Source organism: Corvus moneduloides, chromosome 3 (assembly GCF_009650955.1).
Source record: "Corvus moneduloides isolate bCorMon1 chromosome 3, bCorMon1.pri, whole genome shotgun sequence".
Taxonomy (NCBI): Eukaryota; Metazoa; Chordata; class Aves; order Passeriformes; family Corvidae; genus Corvus; species Corvus moneduloides.
In genome coordinates this window covers 19,199,887-19,218,554 of record NC_045478.1, presented here as the reverse complement: position 1 = coordinate 19,218,554, position 18,668 = coordinate 19,199,887, and the positions used below count along the sequence as shown (strand labels likewise).

At 42.8% G+C, this 18,668-nt stretch overlaps 2 protein-coding genes across 3 annotated transcripts; both read right to left on the bottom strand.

Moving 5' to 3' along the window:
* Positions 1 to 151: 151 nt before the first annotated feature.
* On the bottom strand, positions 152 to 5,701 carry ADI1 (acireductone dioxygenase 1). Its single transcript, XM_032104513.1, has 4 exons — positions 5,527 to 5,701; positions 5,065 to 5,184; positions 3,332 to 3,511; positions 152 to 1,629 (listed from the first exon to the last, which is right to left on the bottom strand). Exons 1-4 carry the CDS (start codon positions 5,644 to 5,646, stop codon positions 1,507 to 1,509), a joined length of 543 nt encoding a protein of 180 aa, XP_031960404.1. The 5' UTR covers positions 5,647 to 5,701; the 3' UTR covers positions 152 to 1,506.
* A 1,980-nt stretch (positions 5,702 to 7,681) lies between these two features.
* On the bottom strand, positions 7,682 to 15,356 carry RNASEH1 (ribonuclease H1). 2 transcript variants are annotated; one of them, XM_032104505.1, is made up of 9 exons: positions 15,201 to 15,356; positions 15,007 to 15,131; positions 14,322 to 14,525; positions 13,652 to 13,751; positions 13,138 to 13,192; positions 12,009 to 12,093; positions 10,435 to 10,559; positions 8,480 to 8,553; positions 8,264 to 8,355 (listed from the first exon to the last, which is right to left on the bottom strand). In XM_032104505.1, exons 1-8 carry the CDS (start codon positions 15,308 to 15,310, stop codon positions 8,494 to 8,496), a joined length of 864 nt encoding a protein of 287 aa, XP_031960396.1. In that variant the 5' UTR covers positions 15,311 to 15,356; the 3' UTR covers positions 8,264 to 8,355; positions 8,480 to 8,493. The 2 variants fall into 2 exon arrangements, with proteins under 2 accessions (XP_031960395.1, XP_031960396.1); XM_032104504.1 differs by lacking the exon at positions 8,480 to 8,553 and having other exon boundaries at positions 7,682 to 8,355; positions 15,201 to 15,354.
* Positions 15,357 to 18,668: the final 3,312 nt, after the last annotated feature.

Sequence of the window (18,668 nt, the reverse complement as noted above, 5' to 3'; positions counted from 1 at the left end):
CAGTAATTTGTCCCATGTTACAGAACAAATCAGTGCCAGCACAAGGAATAAAAGCTGATTAACAATTACAGTAACACTGTTGTTCAATGTGTCCTAAATGGCAGCACAAGGAATTAAAAAAAAAAAAAAAAAAAAAACCACACAAAAAAAATCAACATACCTAGGTCAAAGTAATTTTATTAATAAATTGCAAGAACAATTTGCTACATTTTACTGAGAAAACCACAGGTTTATGCACCAGGGCAGAACTTGGAAAGCTGCATACTAAAATGCCGATTATGCAAATTTACCTTATGAACATTTTTAGACAAGAAGGAAGCAGGGTTTATTTTCTTTAATTAAAACCAGAATCCTACGTAGTTCATTAGCATGGATTCTGAGCAAAATGAATATTAATGTAGCCCACCTCTCCCAATTCCACCTGCCAGAAATATCAAGGAAAAAAAGGTTAGAAAATGGATTCCTGAGCAACAGTAAGTGCAACTAGCTAATGTCACTGCAAGGCTGCTGGCATCTTTGAAAGGTCACAGAGATCAGGAAAACCTTTTTGAGCATAAAAAAGCAAATAACACTGCCACCTTCAAAAAGGCAGACAGAAGATCTGGGGAACTTCAGGCTGCTCAGCCCCGCTTCAGTCCCCAGGACTGTTACAGAATAAGCCATTATGGAAGGTGTTCCAGGCACAAGAAATACCAGGTGATGGGGAGCAACCAGTCAATGCCAATTCACCAATTCAAGGGCAGATTCTGCTTGATGCCGACTGCCAGGGGCAAGGACTGGCTCTGTGGCAGAGGGGACACCATAGGCACCATTCACCTTGACTCCAGCAAGACTTTCACTAGCATGTCCCACAGCAGCCTCATAGCCTGAGGATGTAAACTATGGAGCCAAGAACTTCGGGTCCATTGGGCTCAAAACAGTCAGTGCTTTGAGCTTAACTGTCAGGTGGTTACAAGTGACAGCCCTCAGTCACCAGAACCAGGGCAAAACATACTGAACATCTTACTTAACAGAAGGGAGCCCAGCCAAGGGCACTGGTTTGTGCAGCCTGGAGAGGGGAAAGCTCAGAGGAGACCCAACTACAGTTTCCTGCTAGAACAGGGACTGTGAAGAAGACAGAGCCAGACTCTCCTCAGACATGCAGTGAAAGGGCAAGAGACAACAACTGCAAGCTGCAACCAAGGAGTTGGCCATGAAGAATAAATGCTTGGCCATGGGAGCAGCTAAGTGCTGGAACCAGCACCCAGACAGGCTGTGGGACCTCCACCACAGAGGTTTCCAAACTTCAGGGTCTTGAGCAACTTGGTCTAGCTTTAAATCTGGCATAGTAATTCACAGGGTTGGACTAAATGACCTCCAAATGACCTTTCAATCTAAATTTTTCCATAATTCTGTGATTCCAATTTCCTGTGTAAATACAAGTTTAATCAGTGAAAAGCAACAAGGCACATTTATTCTGATGGGGCTTCAGGACATTCCACCTGTCAGGTCAGGTCTCAGACACCATTACTGTGCTTCATCAGCCAAAAACTTCATATATTGTTTCCGAGCAGGAAAATCATCAGCCGGCCTGTTGTACGCAGTCCAGACGGGTTCTCCAACAAACAGCCTCATTGCCTTCACGTAATTCTGCCAAAGAACAAGAAGTGACAAGCAATTTAAGAGCTCCTTTTCGAGGGATCTTCATTCCAAAGCTAGGGTTTCATTTGCACTTCTGCAGAAATTTTTGAAACTATTTCATGATGGACTGAAAGCTTCACACAATCCAGAAAATAAAAGCACTATACTGCTGTTCCTGCTCCCGGTGCCTGCCGTGGGAGACTCTGGCATAATGCAGTGATACATTGTGTCATGATCAGAACCTCCAGTTCAGGCAGAGGCAGTACTTCTCCCTGTTTCAAAGAAACCAAAACCATCCCGTCTTATCCAAATCTTTTGCACTGGATCCACAATAATCAGCAGTGCAGCATTTAAATCCTATTTGCTTAGTTAAACAGCAGCAACCAGAGTACCCAAGATGTTTACACAATGCTTTTGGGGAATACCAGAAGCTTTGAAGTCAGAGCCATAAAAACTGAATGGGGAGTGCATAAACTGCCAAAAAAATAATGCTTACAGGAAGTGAAAAGTCTCCAGATTCCAACAGGAAAAGCAACAGCCTCTCACACCAGCTAACCAAAAGTATGCCTGGTGCAAGGTACAGCTGTGGCAGCAGAAAATTGGATTTTACATCCTGCAGAAGTGCTCCAAACCATGGGGCTATGGGGAACTCTCCTCTTCTGTCCACTACACTACAGATTTAGACCCTACCTATTCTATAAAACACAGATAGATTATTATCTTACACCCAGGCATTCAGCAATGGTAAGAATAAAGTTAGGTACCAACAGAACTTAGCTGCAAAATGCAAGGGTCTAGAAGCACCTAAAGATTTTACTTTGAAGATGCTTCTGGACTAAAGCTCCTGACGTAAACAAACATTTAAGACTTCTTGGGGATTCAACCATAACCCCTGACACTTTGTCTATGTAAAGAAAAGGTCTTAAAATAGTAAATGCAGCTTATTCACTGTGGATCTCAAGATGCAGATGGGAAAAGTCAGGTTTTTCACCAAAGCAGCATCTCCTTTTTTCACATGTATGAACACTGCTATCTGGACAGCTGATTCAAAACAAAACCATTCTCAAGGCTTCACCAGAGATGTGATTTTGCCACACAGGAGACAGCACGTTTCCCCATTTTGCAGGGGTAATTCCGTTACAAACACATTTGTAAAAGCCCACAAGAAGAGAAACACAGATCAAGACATTGAGTGCAAATCTCATGCTCCCACTGACAAAAATACCATTCCAAAAGAGGTCACCTCCTGTGAAGCCAGCATCCAGCTTAGCACACAGTAGTTGCAAGTAGTGGCTCTGGACCCTTAAATCCTTCTTTCTCCAAAGGTGAATTTAACACTTGTGAAAAATGTCACTGCTATACACAGACATGCACTTCTATCCCTACAAAAATACACAACAAGGCAACACAGAAGGATCCATCTACACCTTGTCCGCCTCAACTGACAGCTGGGGCAATTGTGGGAGGGTCAGCCCAAGGCTTGACATGCCACAGATATCATGTGGCCATGACTTACAGCTGACAAGGAGAAGCTGAATTTGTGACCTGGAGATGAAAGGTTCAGATGCTGTGAATTATTTAGTATTTTTCATTCTCCTCCTTCATATGTATTTTGCTAATGAACTGCAAGTCTCAGGGCATGTAGTTACTAATGTGATATATATTCACATGGATTTGTCATCAAAATTTACGGTAATCTACAACAACATACGTTCTCATCCAGTGTAAATCGGTGATATATGCCGGCAGGGAGGGTTATCATGTCTCCTTTTTCCATGGAAATCCGAATCCATTTGTCGTCCTTGTCTCGAACATCAAAATAGCCAGATCCCTCTAAGATGTAGCGAATTTCATCATCAAGGTGTAAATGTTCTTCATAAAATGTTTTTATCTAGGAATAGCAAATATTTCTTAAAACTACTGAACATGGGAAAACTGCAAAGAAATCTGGTAGAAACATGTGGCAAAGCAGAGAAAGGCTTTCAAAGGGTAACTGTGTTTTAACTAACAGAGGAGACCAACATAGTTAAGATGGCCAAGCTGGCCAGGCAGTCCCTGTCTCAGGACACATCTAAGCAGGCTCATACATTTCCTTTGGAGGACAGAACTCCTCTGACAAGAAAAGCAGCTCTAGCTGTACATAACCATTCTCTGAATAACAGTAATGCTTACACCCATTTGAAAGAGAAATGGGTAAAACTTCCCACTGCAGGATTTGGTCCTTGCATGTGCTCAGTTTGATCATTTTGTGCCTTTTTTTTTCCCCAACGTGCAATACCAGAACAAAGCTATAGATTATCCCCCCCTTTTACACTGATGTAGAGCTGAATTAGCTGCACCGAGTACTACTACTGTCTGTGAAAATGCAGTTACTGCCAAACATGGCCCATCTACAGCAATCTGATATAAAGTGTGCCATGCCTGCCCACACACAGTGAGACCCAGCTCCAGGCTCTCTCGTCCAAGGCAGCGGCAGCACCCTTCTCTTTTTTTCTGGAATGGTGAATTCTTCTTCTACATGCACAGAATATAAAACACATTTTAAAAGTACAATTAACGAAGAACTGAGAGGGTTAGTGCACAGTGAGCAGTGCAGTGCCAGGTACCGTCACCACCTGCTCAGGTCTGGATGATATTCAGCTACACTCGTGCAAATGTCCTTGAGCCAGAAGTGATCTGGCACAGCAGGATGAGCAAAAGTCCCTACATCTTGTAAAGAATGTGTTTCTGTCAGATAAAGCCTACCCAGGATATCTACCTAATGAGTTACTACCTAATTCACCTTTTCACCAAGATAAAACAACTAGAACACAATGGGCTTAAAACAAACTGGTAAATGGAAATTTAATAAAAATATGAAAGTGTCATTGGGCTGCTGTCCTCAAGTCAGAGCAGCAAGCCAGCAGCACCTGGAGGCTGGGATGAGAAAGCTCCTTCAAGGAGGCTCACTTGAACAGCATTGAGCTGTTATGAAATTGTCAAGGTTCCAACTCCCCAAGGTAACAATCTTCTTGTACAAGGAATGTATCCCTCCAATTCTGTAGGGTTAACACTCACTTTAAAAAGGCACATTACGCAGGCAGCCATTAGGACGTTTTAGCCTTCAAAGCCCAGGCCCAGCTGGCAGCCACTTGCCAGAGAGGTTCTCTGAGGACAGGTCAGCATTGGCAGAACTCTCCTGGTAGGAATCTTAGTTTTGAAATGACAGTGATAGAAATGATCCTCAAAACCTCTGAAAGCAATCTACAGAAGCAAAAGACCTCTGCTATCTTTAAAATAATATCAAAAGGTCTTTTTTAATGTTAAGGACTTCGGTACAGGATGTATTTTAGACGTGGAAGCCTCATCCCTGTGTCCTGCTGGCTGTGCAGGTGTCACACGCTGGCCGCACGCTCCAGCGGCAGACGGAGCGGAAACCCGCAATGAAAACAAAGTTTCGCGCACCTTTTCCTCATAATTTGGAAGCTTGTCCTTATGTATGGTCACTATATCCATCCAAGAATAATTTTCTGCTCTCCGAATCTCTTTCAAGCATGGATCAGTCTCATAGTTATCAGCATCCAACTAAAAAAAAAAAAAAAATAGGCAGAGAGGGAAAGAAAAGAGCATTCGTACGCCATTGCTTAAGGCGGAACTCAGGGAACTCGTGGGAATCTCGAGGTGCCGGCAGTGCCGGGGCGGGCCGGTCCGCAGGGGGAGCTGCCCCAGGGACACGGGGTGCGTGCACCGGCCCCTGCCCGGGCTGCCTCGCCCTCCGCGGCCCGGCCCGGCCCGGCCCGGCGCGGGCTCCCCGCGCGGCTCAGCCCGGCGCCGCAGCGCCCCGCCGTACGCTGCGGTACCCCCTGCGCTACCCCCCGCCGTACACCCCGGTACACCACGCCGTACGCGGCCGTACCGCCGCCGTACCCTGCGGTACACCACGCCGAGGCGGCGCAGCTGCTCCAGGCTGACGGCGCGGTTGGGCCGCTGCCGGTGCGGGGCCCGCTGGTCCTCCTGGGACTCGTCCATGTACCAGGCCTCCACCATCGCGCCGCCCCAGCGTCCGCGGGGCCGGGCTGGAGCGCGTCCCGCCCCGGCGGGGCTCCAGCGCCCGGCAGCGAGCGGGGACCCGGCCCGCCCCGCGGCCTGGGGGAGCCTTTACGGGCGCCAGGGGCAGCTCCGAACTCGCTGAACAGGGTGCGGTGCGGAGCGCGCCGCTTTCGTTTGAGGGAACAGCTCCAGGCTGAGAGCCGAGTCTCGCCGAGAGAGCGGCCGGGGCTCGGGGCTTCTCGCCCGCACCAGCCCCCTCGGGTAACGCGACTGACCGGCCACAGTCTTTGCATCGTGTCTGCCCTGGCTGTAATGCGCTGACAGAACAGTACGTCTCAGGCTTAAAGGCCTGCATTGCAACCCCACAATATGGAAAAATAAAGAAGACATTAGAAGGAAAAAAACCTAGTGGTAAGAAATGCTGCGCAGAAAAGCTTGCATGGTCTCCATCCATGGAGATACAGCCTCAGCGTCCTCCCCGAGCTGGAGTGAACACGACACACTGGGGTGTGTCCCCTCCAGCCTCCACACTTCTCAGTCTATATGATTCTATATGGCAAATAAACCAACAGCCAGTAAAACACGATATAAGAATAGACAGACAACTAAAACAATCCCTCCTTAGCATTCTTCTTCCTAAAAAGAGTTTTATACTTACCAGAGCGTCTCAACCACTACTATTCCAATTTTTATAAAAAGGTACCAGATCTTTAATAGTATTCATGTTTGAGCAGCACTGGTCATCAAACAGATACTCTAGAAGCTGTGTTAAGGCAGATGGAGGACAAGGAGATGATTTGCGACAGCCAGCACTGAAGGTCATGGCTGGTAACTGCCAATATTCTCCTAAACTTGCAGTTTGCTGAAAAGAGGACTTGGACATCCAACATCCTCTGCAGGCCCTCAAGGCCTTGTTAAATACTTGTGAAAAGTACTATTTCTTTTTCATCCTTTAATCAGCCTTATTCTTATAACCTTCTTCTTTGCTTTCTTCTGTCCTAAATTTCCAGACTAAGAATATTTGTATCAAATTAATATAAAACTCTCCTATTAGACTTTGTTATAATCTACCTATTAGATGCAGGTAATCAAGTGACCTAAATTCAGTATTACACAGTTCTTACGATTTACCCACCACTAGCTTAGTTTTTCCAAAGCTTCTGCTTCCAAAAAAATACTGTTTTCCATACAGCAAATAGGATTTACTTGTTTAACTGAGTATGTACCATAGGCAAGTAATTAGAAATCTGATTGGGGTGGTGGATCTTATCCTTGCAGCCAAACTTCCAAATTAAACAGATACCTGTGTGCAGATATACAAAAGAAGCAGAGGGGGCAATCCAGTCAGTGCCCTCATGACCCCTAGATGAACTCTAATGTACAGCTTTGGAGAAAACAAAAACAAAAAAAAAAAAAAAAAACAACCAACCCTCACTGATCTATTAACTATTGGCTAGCCAGTTTCCTCCTCCTACCACAACCATGCGACTAAATATGTAAAACCTCATACTTGGCCTCAGGATATGATATTATAATGCATGAGAACTATTAAGTAACAAGCTTCTGCAGTTCTAACCATTCTGTACAGCAATTAACAAATACAAAAACATTTCAGTTACTTCTAGCTTAAGCCCTACTATTCAGTGGTACAAAGGTATCATATAGAGAAGATGACACAGATAACACAACAAACCTGTTTGCTTTTCCTGTATACTTGCACAGAAAATAAACCCATGTTGATTACTGGTAATTACTCTCCAATTCAAGTGCACATTAGCCATTCCATTAATCTCATAATTGACTGGAAAAAATGAAGTCAAACATTTGATATCCAGAAGATATGAAGAAGCTTATCATCTTCTAGTCCCATTTCAGACGAACTGGTATATTACTACCTTTGGGACAACACTGAAGAGGAACTAACAATGCTAATGAGAACCAGTATGCATAAAAAAACCTACTTAATGGAAACAGGAAGCCAGAGACAAAGAGTTTGGACATGAAGCAGGTACAGAACAGTAAAAATTCATTGTTCAGGTTTTCTTGTGATCTGGCTTCTTCTTTATTTATGCCACCCTGCAAAAAACCATGATAAAAGCAAGCTACTGGTGCTGTACCTGACACTGTGAGGCATACACAGGTCAGTGTTACAAACCCATCTGTGGATGGACATCTGTCTTAGATGACCTCCTACCAAATCAACCAACCCCAAAGTCTGCCCCAGCTATTTTGGGCTGCAATATACACCTCTGTACAAAAAAAATAATTTATTTCACTAAGAAAAATACAGAACAATTTAAGATTACTTCTCCAGAAGCCTGTCTTTATGGTGAATTCATAAGTACACAAGACAGCTAAAAACACTGACCACAGCCCTTCCAATAGATGCAGAAAAAACAAATTCTCAGTATCATCAACTAAATATTGTCTCAATTATAAAACAAATGCAATAGAAGAAAATGTGGGGTTTTCCTTCCCAGAAGTTGGTTTATATGTAGTGCTTCAGGCCAGAAAGAAGTACAGCTCAAAGTTCAACTCCAAAACAATTACAGCAGTTCAAGCTGTTGCTGTCATGTTAGGCCTTTTCCTCCCAGCGCAACAGTCTCTAATCCCAGGACATCAGCACTTCTGTTTACAAGCTCCTTCTCTTGCTAGTCTATCAGCTTCTTCATTTCCTCGGAAGCCAGCATGACCGGGAATATGCATCTGTCAGGGCAAAATATAGGAGTGTTAGATTTGAAAGAAACCAGGAAGAAAGTAGATACATGAAATTTGATCAAACAACACCCTGTCACTGATAGTACAGGAGCACCTCCTCAGAGGTCCTCACCTAATATTTAGCCCTTAGTCATTCTTCCCAGGGATTTTCATAGTCTCTCTTCTTCTAGGGAAAGTCTTGCCAAACTGTGAAAATCATCTTTATGGGAATTAGTGAGTAGCATAAGGACCACCTAACCTCTCCTTTAAGACATGCAGACAACAGCTCTAACTCAAAATTCCCACTTACAGAGAAGAGAGAAAAACCTCCCTGCATTCAGTGCTTAGACTGAGTTAATCTTTCCCCAAAAGCAAAAGACCTCTCTTCCACTAAAAGCCTTGGTAGTTAGAGCACTTGCTTAGGATACAGACACAGGATATTAAAAGAATCTCTCAATTTTTAGATGTCTTAATTGTCCATCCATCAATCAGGAATGGAAAAATCTTTCAACTCTAAGCCCATCCTTGTCAGAAGTAAGGGTGGAGTAGGCAGGTGAGGAAGAAAAATCAAGCTTGCTATTTGACAAGATCTGAGAGGGGACAAGCATGAAGGTGTGTGAGATGATACTAGATTTATATGGCAAGGGTTTAGTACCAGGTGAAGGGCTGCAGGTGTGAAAAGACACCAGCAGTGCCCCTACATCAGACAGAACCAGATCCAGACAGCTCCAAAAGGGACCCACAGGTTAGACACAGCTAAGCCCACCAGCAAAGCTGATGGCTCTTCTGTGATAACATGTTTAAGAAAGGGTAAAAATGCTGCACAACAGCCAGAGAAAAGACTGAGAATACATGAGAGGAACAGCTCTGCAGATGCCAATGTCACTGCTGAAGGAGCAGGTGCTCCAGGCACCTGAGCAGAGATGCCCCTGGAGTCTGTGGTGCAGACCATGGTCAGTCAGCCTGTCCTCCTTACAGCCCAGGGAAGTCCATGGTGGAGCAGAGATTCACCTGCAGCCCATGGAAGATTCTGTATGCATACAACACTCCTCCTGAAACAAAATTCTTCCCAATTTTTAAAAGAGATTCAGGTTTAAGAAGTGTGCATAAAGGAGTATCTTTTAATTATGTAAAATATTCCCAAGAACAGCTTAGTTGGTCTTTGAATTTTTAGTTTCTCCTCAACAGAAAATAGGAGCAGCTATAGAAAATCAAGTCAGCCTGTAAACTGGAGTCAACAACTCTAACACAGAACAACATGAACAGAGTATCTGCAATAAATTCCCATTAAAAAATTGCACATTAAACATCTACATGACCTTGTTTTCTACAGAGGAAAGACAGAAGCTGAGTAAACATGCCATTAGCAGCTGCAAAGTCAATGGTATACACATTTTCTCAATCCAGTGCTCTTGTAACACAGTTAGGCTAAAATTTAAGAGGGGAAGGAATATATTACCTAAAGTGTTAAGCACTGATATTAAGGTTTCAGAAAAACACATTTTACCAGAAATACCCATATATATATCCAGTTACTTCTTTACTGGAGAGCAAAACAATTTAAGAATTGTTATTTTAAAGATCTTTTTGCCAATTTTTCTCAGAAGAAACACAGTTAAGGCATAGAAAACTAGAGTTAGCTTATTTGGGGTTACACACACTTGGTTTTCTCAGTTTAAAGACACTCATGTGATTTACTCCAACAAACCAGCATCTTAATGAGTTCTGAAAAGCAAATACAGAAATTCAGCTATGACACAAAAAGACAGTTATATTCCAAGGTTAGATTTCCAGTAACAGAAATTGCATCTACTAACACACTAAAAATAATTATTGCAGGCATTTTCTAAGTAGTAGTAAGAGACAGGAAACAAACACAAATATTCATTTAAATGAAATACTGGTTCCAAGAATCTTTGTTATGTTGCTAATTTGCTTTAAACACAACAAGCAGCTCCTCTGTATTTACAGTTTTATTTAAGGATGTGAGTCTTATGGTCTACAAAATTCTCAGTTATGACCACACTTGTAAGTTTTTACCAGAAACATGTTTAAGATGTCATTAAGAATAAGAAACAAGGAACTTACCCACTGAATTTCTATGTCTTTTACTAGATTATCAAGCCTTTCAAAATCTTCTTTATTTATTACACTTCCTCCTGAACTTGTTCTCCAGCCATTTGTTTTCCAATTGTCAACCCAGCTCGTAATACCTGTGCAAACAGTAAACAGTGCTATTAAAGGAGCCAACAAGGATCTAGATGGAGCCAACAGCCTTTAACAAGACATTAACTCCTGTACAAAGTCTCAGACAAAGACACTGGAGGCAAAAGATAATTCTTGTTTCGTTCTCTGCTGCTGTCTTTCAGGATTGTATTTTTTCATTATTATCTGAATTACCCAACCATGTTTTCCCAAAGAGATATTTAATTTAAATACTACAATCTTATATATGCATTATACACAAATTATCTCATTAACTGCAATAAACTGAAGCTAAGGATTTGCTTGATGGTCCAGTAACCTAAGTTTACTGCTGGCCAGAAAATTGTCTATGTTCTGCTTAAGTAAGGATTTTTTTTTTTTTAATATCTTAGCTCGTGTGGACAATGTAAGACATCCTTACTGCTTTCATGACCTGAACCAAATAGGAAATCACCAATCTTGCACACAAAACCTCCTTAAAACCAAACTACATCCATTTGTACTTAACTACAGGCCGCCTCCTCTGGCATTTTTAAATAATAACTCCTAGACACATCTACAAAATAACTTTGGTTGAACAAGAATCGGAACCTGCATCTTGGTGACCCTAAATGCAAAATGAAACTGCAAGCAAAACCAAAGAGATTAAGATAAAAACAGGGTAAAAGAGCAACATTTAATTTTCAATCATAAGTAGCACTAAGTTTTTGTTTAAGGTCATTTCAAAAAAAAACCCACAAAATCAAATCTCCAAAGCAATCTGGAAACATGTACTGCCTTTGTAAAACTGAGAAAAAAAAGAAAGAAAAAAAATACTTATGCAGTTCAAGATTATCACAGGAACAAAATCTGAAGATCTTGGGGAAAGAGGAAGAAAGTTTTTTTCAGAAACTAAGTCTTATCAGCTGCTTCATATGGTATTTATAGAGAATAGAATTAAGTTTCCAAAGTCTTTGGATGAAGGTGAAACTTTTAATACATACTCTGAGCACATATCATTTCTGGCTAGTCTTTCAGTATAGCCTAAAAGCTTGGAAGCAAGAAAACTTGAATGTATTTCACACATGTGTTTAAGACAGCCTCTCCAATCCAACAAAAAACCTACAGGTTACCACATCAACTTCCAAGTCATTTCCTGAGTACAGCGTTCACAGCCTATACATAAGCAACAATTTTTCTAGATCTTGTGTCACACTAAGCACCTCAAGACAAAAATCCTGTTGTTACTTCTGTCAGTAACTACTGTAACAGACACTTTGACGCTATTTTTATTTCCTATGGTTAGCAGGCAAGGTCTGATACTCCAAAGTTTTCCACCAAGCGGTCATGAGTGACGAGTTATGCATTGTCTTCCTTACATTCCTCTCTCCAGGACTCAGAATGTTCTGTGGGTCTTAATATAATGAAATAGCATGCAGTGTTTTTAAGTATCAGGAAAATTAAAATTGTTAACTTACCATTAATAGTAAACTTGCTATCAGTGTAGATTATTAACTTCTTGATGTTTTGACTCTTGGCTTGCTCTATTGCTTTGCAGGCTGCCTTAAGAACATTTCAATACAATCACAGTTCAGAAAGGATTCTGACCACACAGAATTAAAATACCAAGAAAGTACCTGATGCTAACACAGAACTGCAAAGAGTATTACTGTAACTTCTCCACCAATGATTATCAACACATTTTAGTGCAGAGGATCCCAAAATTATGTATGCAGACAACGCCTTTTTGATTCAGGCAGAGGCAGGCACCTAAGTTTCAATGGCAAACAAAACCTCATAACGTTCTGAGTTTCAACTCTGTGCTGAAGGAGTAGCTCTCTGAACCACTTTCTAACTACCAAAACCTCTATCAACTGCACAACAAGTTTTAGGCATTTTCTCCAAAACTTTGAGAAGGAAGGATTCATATCGTTTCCAACAGTCTGGAAGCCTTAACGGGTTCTGAAATGTAACATGGAGAAGTGGCTAGGTGTGGATGTAGAACTGAAAAGCTCTTTAGTGACAAGTTTGACAACTGGCACACCAACACCACCTCTGCTTGTCTCTAAAATAAACTTTGCAGTTTTCAAGCAGATCAAGTGCCCATTTCAGTTCATGTCCAAACACAGAGTATGGCATAGCAGCAGTATCATAATTAAGAGGAGATGAGAAGGGAAGACTAAACCTGCTGTCACAAACAGAAGTTAGTCAGGAGCCTAGAGTTGTTTCTTAGATTTACCCAAGGATTACGAATACTCTGATTCTGCCATCCTAAGAAGCTGACTCTCCTCTTAACCAATACTCAGCAGCCCTCACTCCAAGGTCTGAAACATACACATTGAAAATGAAAGGGAATCTATGCAGATTTGAGAGCAGACTTCCCTAATGTAAGGCTGTTTAAATAGCTGTGCTTGGTGACATTTGGGAATTCTCAAGGTGAATTACCTTCTTCAAAGCCAATAAAGACCAATAAAACTTGAAGATAACTATTTGTTTGAAGTCGTAACTCTGGATATTTTACATACTTCCCTTAGAGCTCCATATTGGTTTCTGGAAACCAGAGTTGAAACAGGCTAACATGCAGAATTCAGGACATTGACTACTTACATGGATTTCTGCTCTTTGATTAGTCTGCCGTCCAGGAAGTCTTTCACTGGTATTTCTGTGTCCAAAGAACAAATAGTAGATTAGTTACCCCAAGTATTGAGACTGGTGTAAAATGGCTACACATTTAAAAATTAAAGACAAGAGAGTTACTTTATTTTTATAAAAAAGTATGAATGGATATTCTAGCTCTAGCTTTCACCGGCATAGAGCAACCCACATATCAGGACCTGACATCAGTATGACATTCCATTTGTCATCTTCTGTGCACACCAACTTCTATTTTAAAATTTTCCAGGTCACTTGAATTCTAGCTTCAGCCCTCCAAAATATTTCCAGTTGTCTTTCCCAGAGAAGCTGCTTTCTTTGTTCCCCTCAGTATCTCCTCTGTCTCATAACATTGTCATTATGAGTCTCAACATCAGAGTTTCATATTTAAAAGGAGGCTGGTATTGTAAAGCACATAAAAACCAAATAGAATATATTAATAAAAAAAAAACTCCAGCCAGCTACTTACAAAGGGTGGCCTGGTCCCCAGTAGACACCTATTCCAGCTCGTGCCCTATTACGTCCATTACCAGTGCAACAGCCATCTGTATAAACAACTGCAAAGTCACCTACAAAAAAATTACCAAAATCAGAAGTTCAAGCACTTTAAGAACATGGACTCTTTAAGCTGAAAGAAATGTTTGCCAGCATATTAATCCCCAAAACATCCCTCCCCAGAGAGCCCTTCCTAAAGTTTAACTGCAGAAGCCACATGAATTAGCAGCACAGAACACCACAAGTTCCACTGCAGCTTGACACCCTCACTGCTGGCTGTCAAACCAGCCAGCCTCAAGAACAGCTTCTGCCCCACGTCCCATACATCTCAGTATACTTCATGTCTTCTTCAAAACTTCCCAGCTACAGCAATACACTTAAATATAGTCTGTAACCCAGACACACATAAAATCACACCTAGAATGATATGATTAAGCTATATGTTGGTATCAGTTAAAACCAATCAAAATTAAACTGACGGACAATGTGAACAAATAGATCACGACTCACATTTTCATTTCAAAAAGCAATAGTGGGCCTAATGCTGCCATATAAAAACCTCTCTAAAAGCTTTCTAATAGTTACACTTGTTACTTCACAGAGAGTAAAAAAAAGAATATTAAATTAATTATCAAAGACCTCACCCATATATGAAAACTTATCTTCACTGACTGTTGATGTTGAGCACACTGAGCGTGCTTCATCATGTTTTACACGCTTTGCAATCTGCTCTTCGTTTGTAGACTGTTCATATGGCCTTTTACATGTACTACAACAAACGGTATTGAATTCTGGTTCCTCTCTCTGGCTACCACTTTCTTGAGTTACAGCTGGAGGACCAAGTGCCCCTTAAAAAAAAAAACAAATTCAGCAAAATCAAATTTTATTCGAAATGACTGCTTCTAAAGTCAACAGTTGATATCAACTATTAGCAATGTTAGTCCTATCTGACACCACCCCAAACTATTATGCAAAAAGACTAGAATACACAAGTCATTCTTCATCCTAAATCAAACCGACGAAGAAACAGACATGTAAGGGCCCTTACACCTTAGTTACAGACACAGAACAAGCAACGCTCTCCAAGGACCCACAGAAACGCTCTCATTGCCCTGGCACATCCACTGCTGCGTCCGGGGGCCACCGCCACGGCCCTGCGCCAGTGACGCGGAACGAACGGGGGCTGGTGCCCGCCTTCCGACAGAGGCCGCAGCGCTGGCACAGCCACCGTGCAGGGCAGGCGGGCCGCCTCCTGCCTGCCCCGAGCCCCGGCGGGACGCCCGCCCGCCCTCCTTCCCTTCCTCCCGCCCGGGCGGCGGGACGCGCTACCTGCCGCCTCGGGCTGCTGCGGCCCCGGGAGGCCGGCGCGAACGAAGGTCCAGGCGTCCTTCTCGCTGGCGAACTTCTTGAAGCTAGCGAAGGGGAATTTGTTCACCTGCTCCTGGCACTCCGCCCTGCAACAGAGCGGGCCGCGGTGAGGCCGGGCCGGGCGGGTTCCCCTCTCCACCACGGCCCTTGCTCACCAGGTGCGGTAGACGCCGGTCCGCCGGCCCTTGCGCACCGCGTAGAACATAGAACCGGCCCTGGGGAGAAAACAGGAGTGACTGAGCACGGCCACGAGCAAGCGTAGCATCGCACGGCCCCGCCGCCATCCGCGCCCCCGCCCCGCTCTGCGCCCACCCCGGCACCGCTGCGCCTGCGCGGCCACCGCGCTCACGGGAGCGCCGGGGCGTCCAACAGGCCGCCAGAGAGGCCAAAGTACCGGAAAATCCTGCGGCGCGGGGCTTTGTATGGGTTGGCTTATTTGCGTGGTTGGTTTTGTTCCCTCTCCCCGCCAATAATGGTATTTTAAAAACCTAAATCAGCTGTTGTTTTGGGGGCGGGGCACGAGGTGTGTGAGGTTGCAGCGGTTTGGCATCAACCACCTCGTTCTGGAAGCCCCAGTTGTTAAAAGGCAAATGAGACCTCTCAGGTGCGTTGACACATTTAGCACGTCCAAAAGGCTGGAGCTGAACGAGGTCGTTAAGCTGGTTCTCATTCTGCTGTGCAAATCAAGGGTGCTTGTGTTCTAGCTGAGCCCTGTGCCGAGGTGGCCTCTGGAGTGAGGAGAAACACCTTCACAGAATCGCAGGATCCTTAGGGTTGGGAGGGACCTCTGCAGGTCATCTGCCAAGGCAGAGTCACCTGGCGCAGGTGACACAGGAGCATGTCCTGGTGGGTTTTGAATGTCTCGAGATAGGGAGACTCCACAATCTCCCTGAACAGCTGCCACCCTCTGTGAAAAAGTTCTTCCTCATGTTGAGGTGGAACTGCTCATGTTTTAGTTTATGGTCACTACTCCTTGTCCTGTCGCTGAGCACCACCAAAAAGAGTCTGACACCATCCTCTTAGCAGCCACTTCCAAGATATTTACATGCATTAATGACATACCTTGCCCAAGCAGTTCAAACCATTGCCAGCTGCAAGCTGCTGCCACATATCCTCGTATCCGGACTGTCATGTACTGGGAGACCAAAGCTTGGAGCTCTGGATATGTGCCAAATTCAGCACCTCAGCTTCTGACAAGATCAAAGTAGCAAAGATGGACACACTGGTGTGGCCACCTCCAGAAACAGCCCAAGGTATCCGAGCTGCTGCGTTTTCAGCTGTTGGACTTCCCTCATCGCTCTAATACAGATCCCTGTAACAAAGCTGACCACATGGTGCCAGAGCTGCAGTGTTGTGTTCAGATTTACAAGGGTGGCCCAGTAAAATGCCAAGAATGCAAAACACTGGCGTTAATTTTGCTTTCTGTTGCAAAACCAGCAAATGGGCTCAACATTACTATGTGTATAACTTGGATAACACCTCTCTTTAAAAAAACCCCAAACCCGAAGAGCTTATGTATTTGACAGGCCTTGGTGGAACAGAGAAACAAGGGTTGAGGTTGTATGAGAATATAATTACTGCATTTTTCTTGCTTCTTCCAACATATTCATAAGACTTCATATACTCTTACAAAATGCTTATGTGTGCTTTTCTCAGATCAAGATTATTTATTTACACTGATTATCTCTGTAAAGGTTTCCACTGAGACTTTTCATTACTTCCTGCCTGTGATATTTTTATTTTATTGCTCTTGATTAACTTTTCTTTTAATTATAATTTCCTATAGTGGAAGGATTTCTTATTCCTTACAGGTTTGCACATTTTTATTACTTGTAGTCTCCTTTGGTCAACACATACTACAGGAACAACATGCAGTAAGCTATGGGGAAAGAAAAGACCTTCTGTTACCCTCACTATTCTCTGGTTGAACAGATTCACACATCAAATTTACATGCAAGGACTGAGCAATAACTCTCCTGCTGTCATGACCAACATGCAGAGTTCAGATTCAAACCAGAAAAAAAAAGATTTTTGAAGTCCACTGGGTACTCCGCACACCCTTTGCTTTTTCTCTCAGTTGGTACAACTGAGGCTGTATATGATGCCAGCCCTACTTTTACCACTGCATCTCCATTGCTGATTTTTCCATGCTGTTGTGCTGCAGTGGCAGGAGACAGGGATCCTTTTCCTCCTGTGACGGCTGGCATTTTTACTGTGGTGTCATTTAGCAGTGCTAGGCTATGTGATACCTGTGTTTGCTCCATGGTACTTGCTCTTTGGCTGCTGTAGCATTAGTGGAGTTGGGGGTTTTCCAATCAGCCTGGGGCAGAAAGGACATTTCAGGCTCTGTAACTCAGGTTTTTTGAAATGAGTGTGAAGACTTATCAAGAAGTGAACCATTTAATCCCCCCAATGCAAAGCTGAAGCATTCAGTCAAAAAACCCTCTCACTTGAATACAGATTAATGTAAATATATATGTGGATTGGTAACCCTGTATAGCCACTACAGAATAAACTGATCAAATACACAAATCCAGCCAATTTTTGCCAAATCAAAACTTGCACAAGCACTTGTGCTACCACAGATGAGGTGCTTGGGATGGGTGACTAAGGGAGAAAAGACAAGAGCAAGTCCCTGTTTTGGTAGAAACATGGTGGCACCATGTTGAATGAGTGGTCATTGAGCCATGCACAGCAGTCATGTTTTACACTTTATAAGGGGTCCTATATTTCTCCCCCACATTAGAACCAAAACTTATTTATTCATTTATTTGCCTTTTTTGTGGCAGCTATTTCTGTATTTATAACAGACTGTAGGAAAAAAAGGAGGACTTATATGTGTTCAAAACTATACTCATCACTTAAGTAAGGGCACATCTTTAAGATGTTTTTACTTAAACTCTCTGTAAATGTTAGCTGATTACTTTTCCCACATTAATGACTAATATATACACATTAGCTAAGTATTTTAATATTCTTTGATAAATGTATTTTAGCTTGAAACATATTTAACCATTATGTGCTTCCCCACATAAGGTTTTAAAGCAAAATCTGATGCGACCTGAATCAAGTGTTTCCTATTTAAAACTGAACTTTTAGGTGGGTAGGTCACCAGGTAGGCACTTTATCTAGCATACCCTGCAAATGTATATTGCCATCTCATCTCCTCAACTGAAAATATAAGACATGAAAAGGACGTGTTTTTATCTTCCTTCTCAGAACTGAGATCTTGCAGAACAAAATACTTGCCTATCGTTCAGTGTAAAACTATGTGTCAGTGAAGCTGCAAAGCAGTAGTCTCTCTGCATCATCACAACCTTCAGTTTACACTTAGAAGAACAGCCTACCCGTGAGGTGGTTGTATCAGCCTTGTTCAGAGAAGTGAACTAGTAATAGATTTAGTTTTGCTTCCATTCTAGAGTTAGCTAAAACCCTGACAAGACTTGCCATCTTGCTCTGTTTCTTCCACTTATTATATTACTTACTATATTCGTAACATCATGACATCATATATTCATGGCATTCATAGCATTCTATTGCTGCTGGGATACTTTTGTTACACATCTGACTAATTTATTCTTTCCACTTCTTCACCCTGCCCATTCTGAGACTGCACGGCATAA

What these genes read in the sequence shown, in the direction of transcription:
- RNASEH1 (XM_032104504.1), bottom strand. Translation starts at nt 15,310, where the DNA reads ATGCTACGCTTGCTCGTGGCCGTGCTCAGTCACTCCTGTTTTCTCCCC. An exon ending in TGGGGACCAGGCCACCCTTT is followed by an intron (nt 13,193 to 13,651) that starts GTAAGTAGCTGG and finishes CTTTGGACACAG; the next exon opens with AAATACCAGTGAAAGACTTC. An exon ending in AAGACATAGAAATTCAGTGG is followed by an intron (nt 8,356 to 10,434) that starts GTAAGTTCCTTG and finishes TTGCCCTGACAG; the next exon opens with ATGCATATTCCCGGTCATGC.
- ADI1 (XM_032104513.1), bottom strand. Translation starts at nt 5,646, where the DNA reads ATGGTGGAGGCCTGGTACATGGACGAGTCCCAGGAGGACCAGCGGGCC. An exon ending in TCGGCGTGGTGTACCGCAGG is followed by an intron (nt 5,185 to 5,526) that starts GTACGGCGGCGG and finishes TTTTTTTTTTAG; the next exon opens with TTGGATGCTGATAACTATGA. An exon ending in TTCCAAATTATGAGGAAAAG is followed by an intron (nt 3,512 to 5,064) that starts GTGCGCGAAACT and finishes TGCTATTCCTAG; the next exon opens with ATAAAAACATTTTATGAAGA.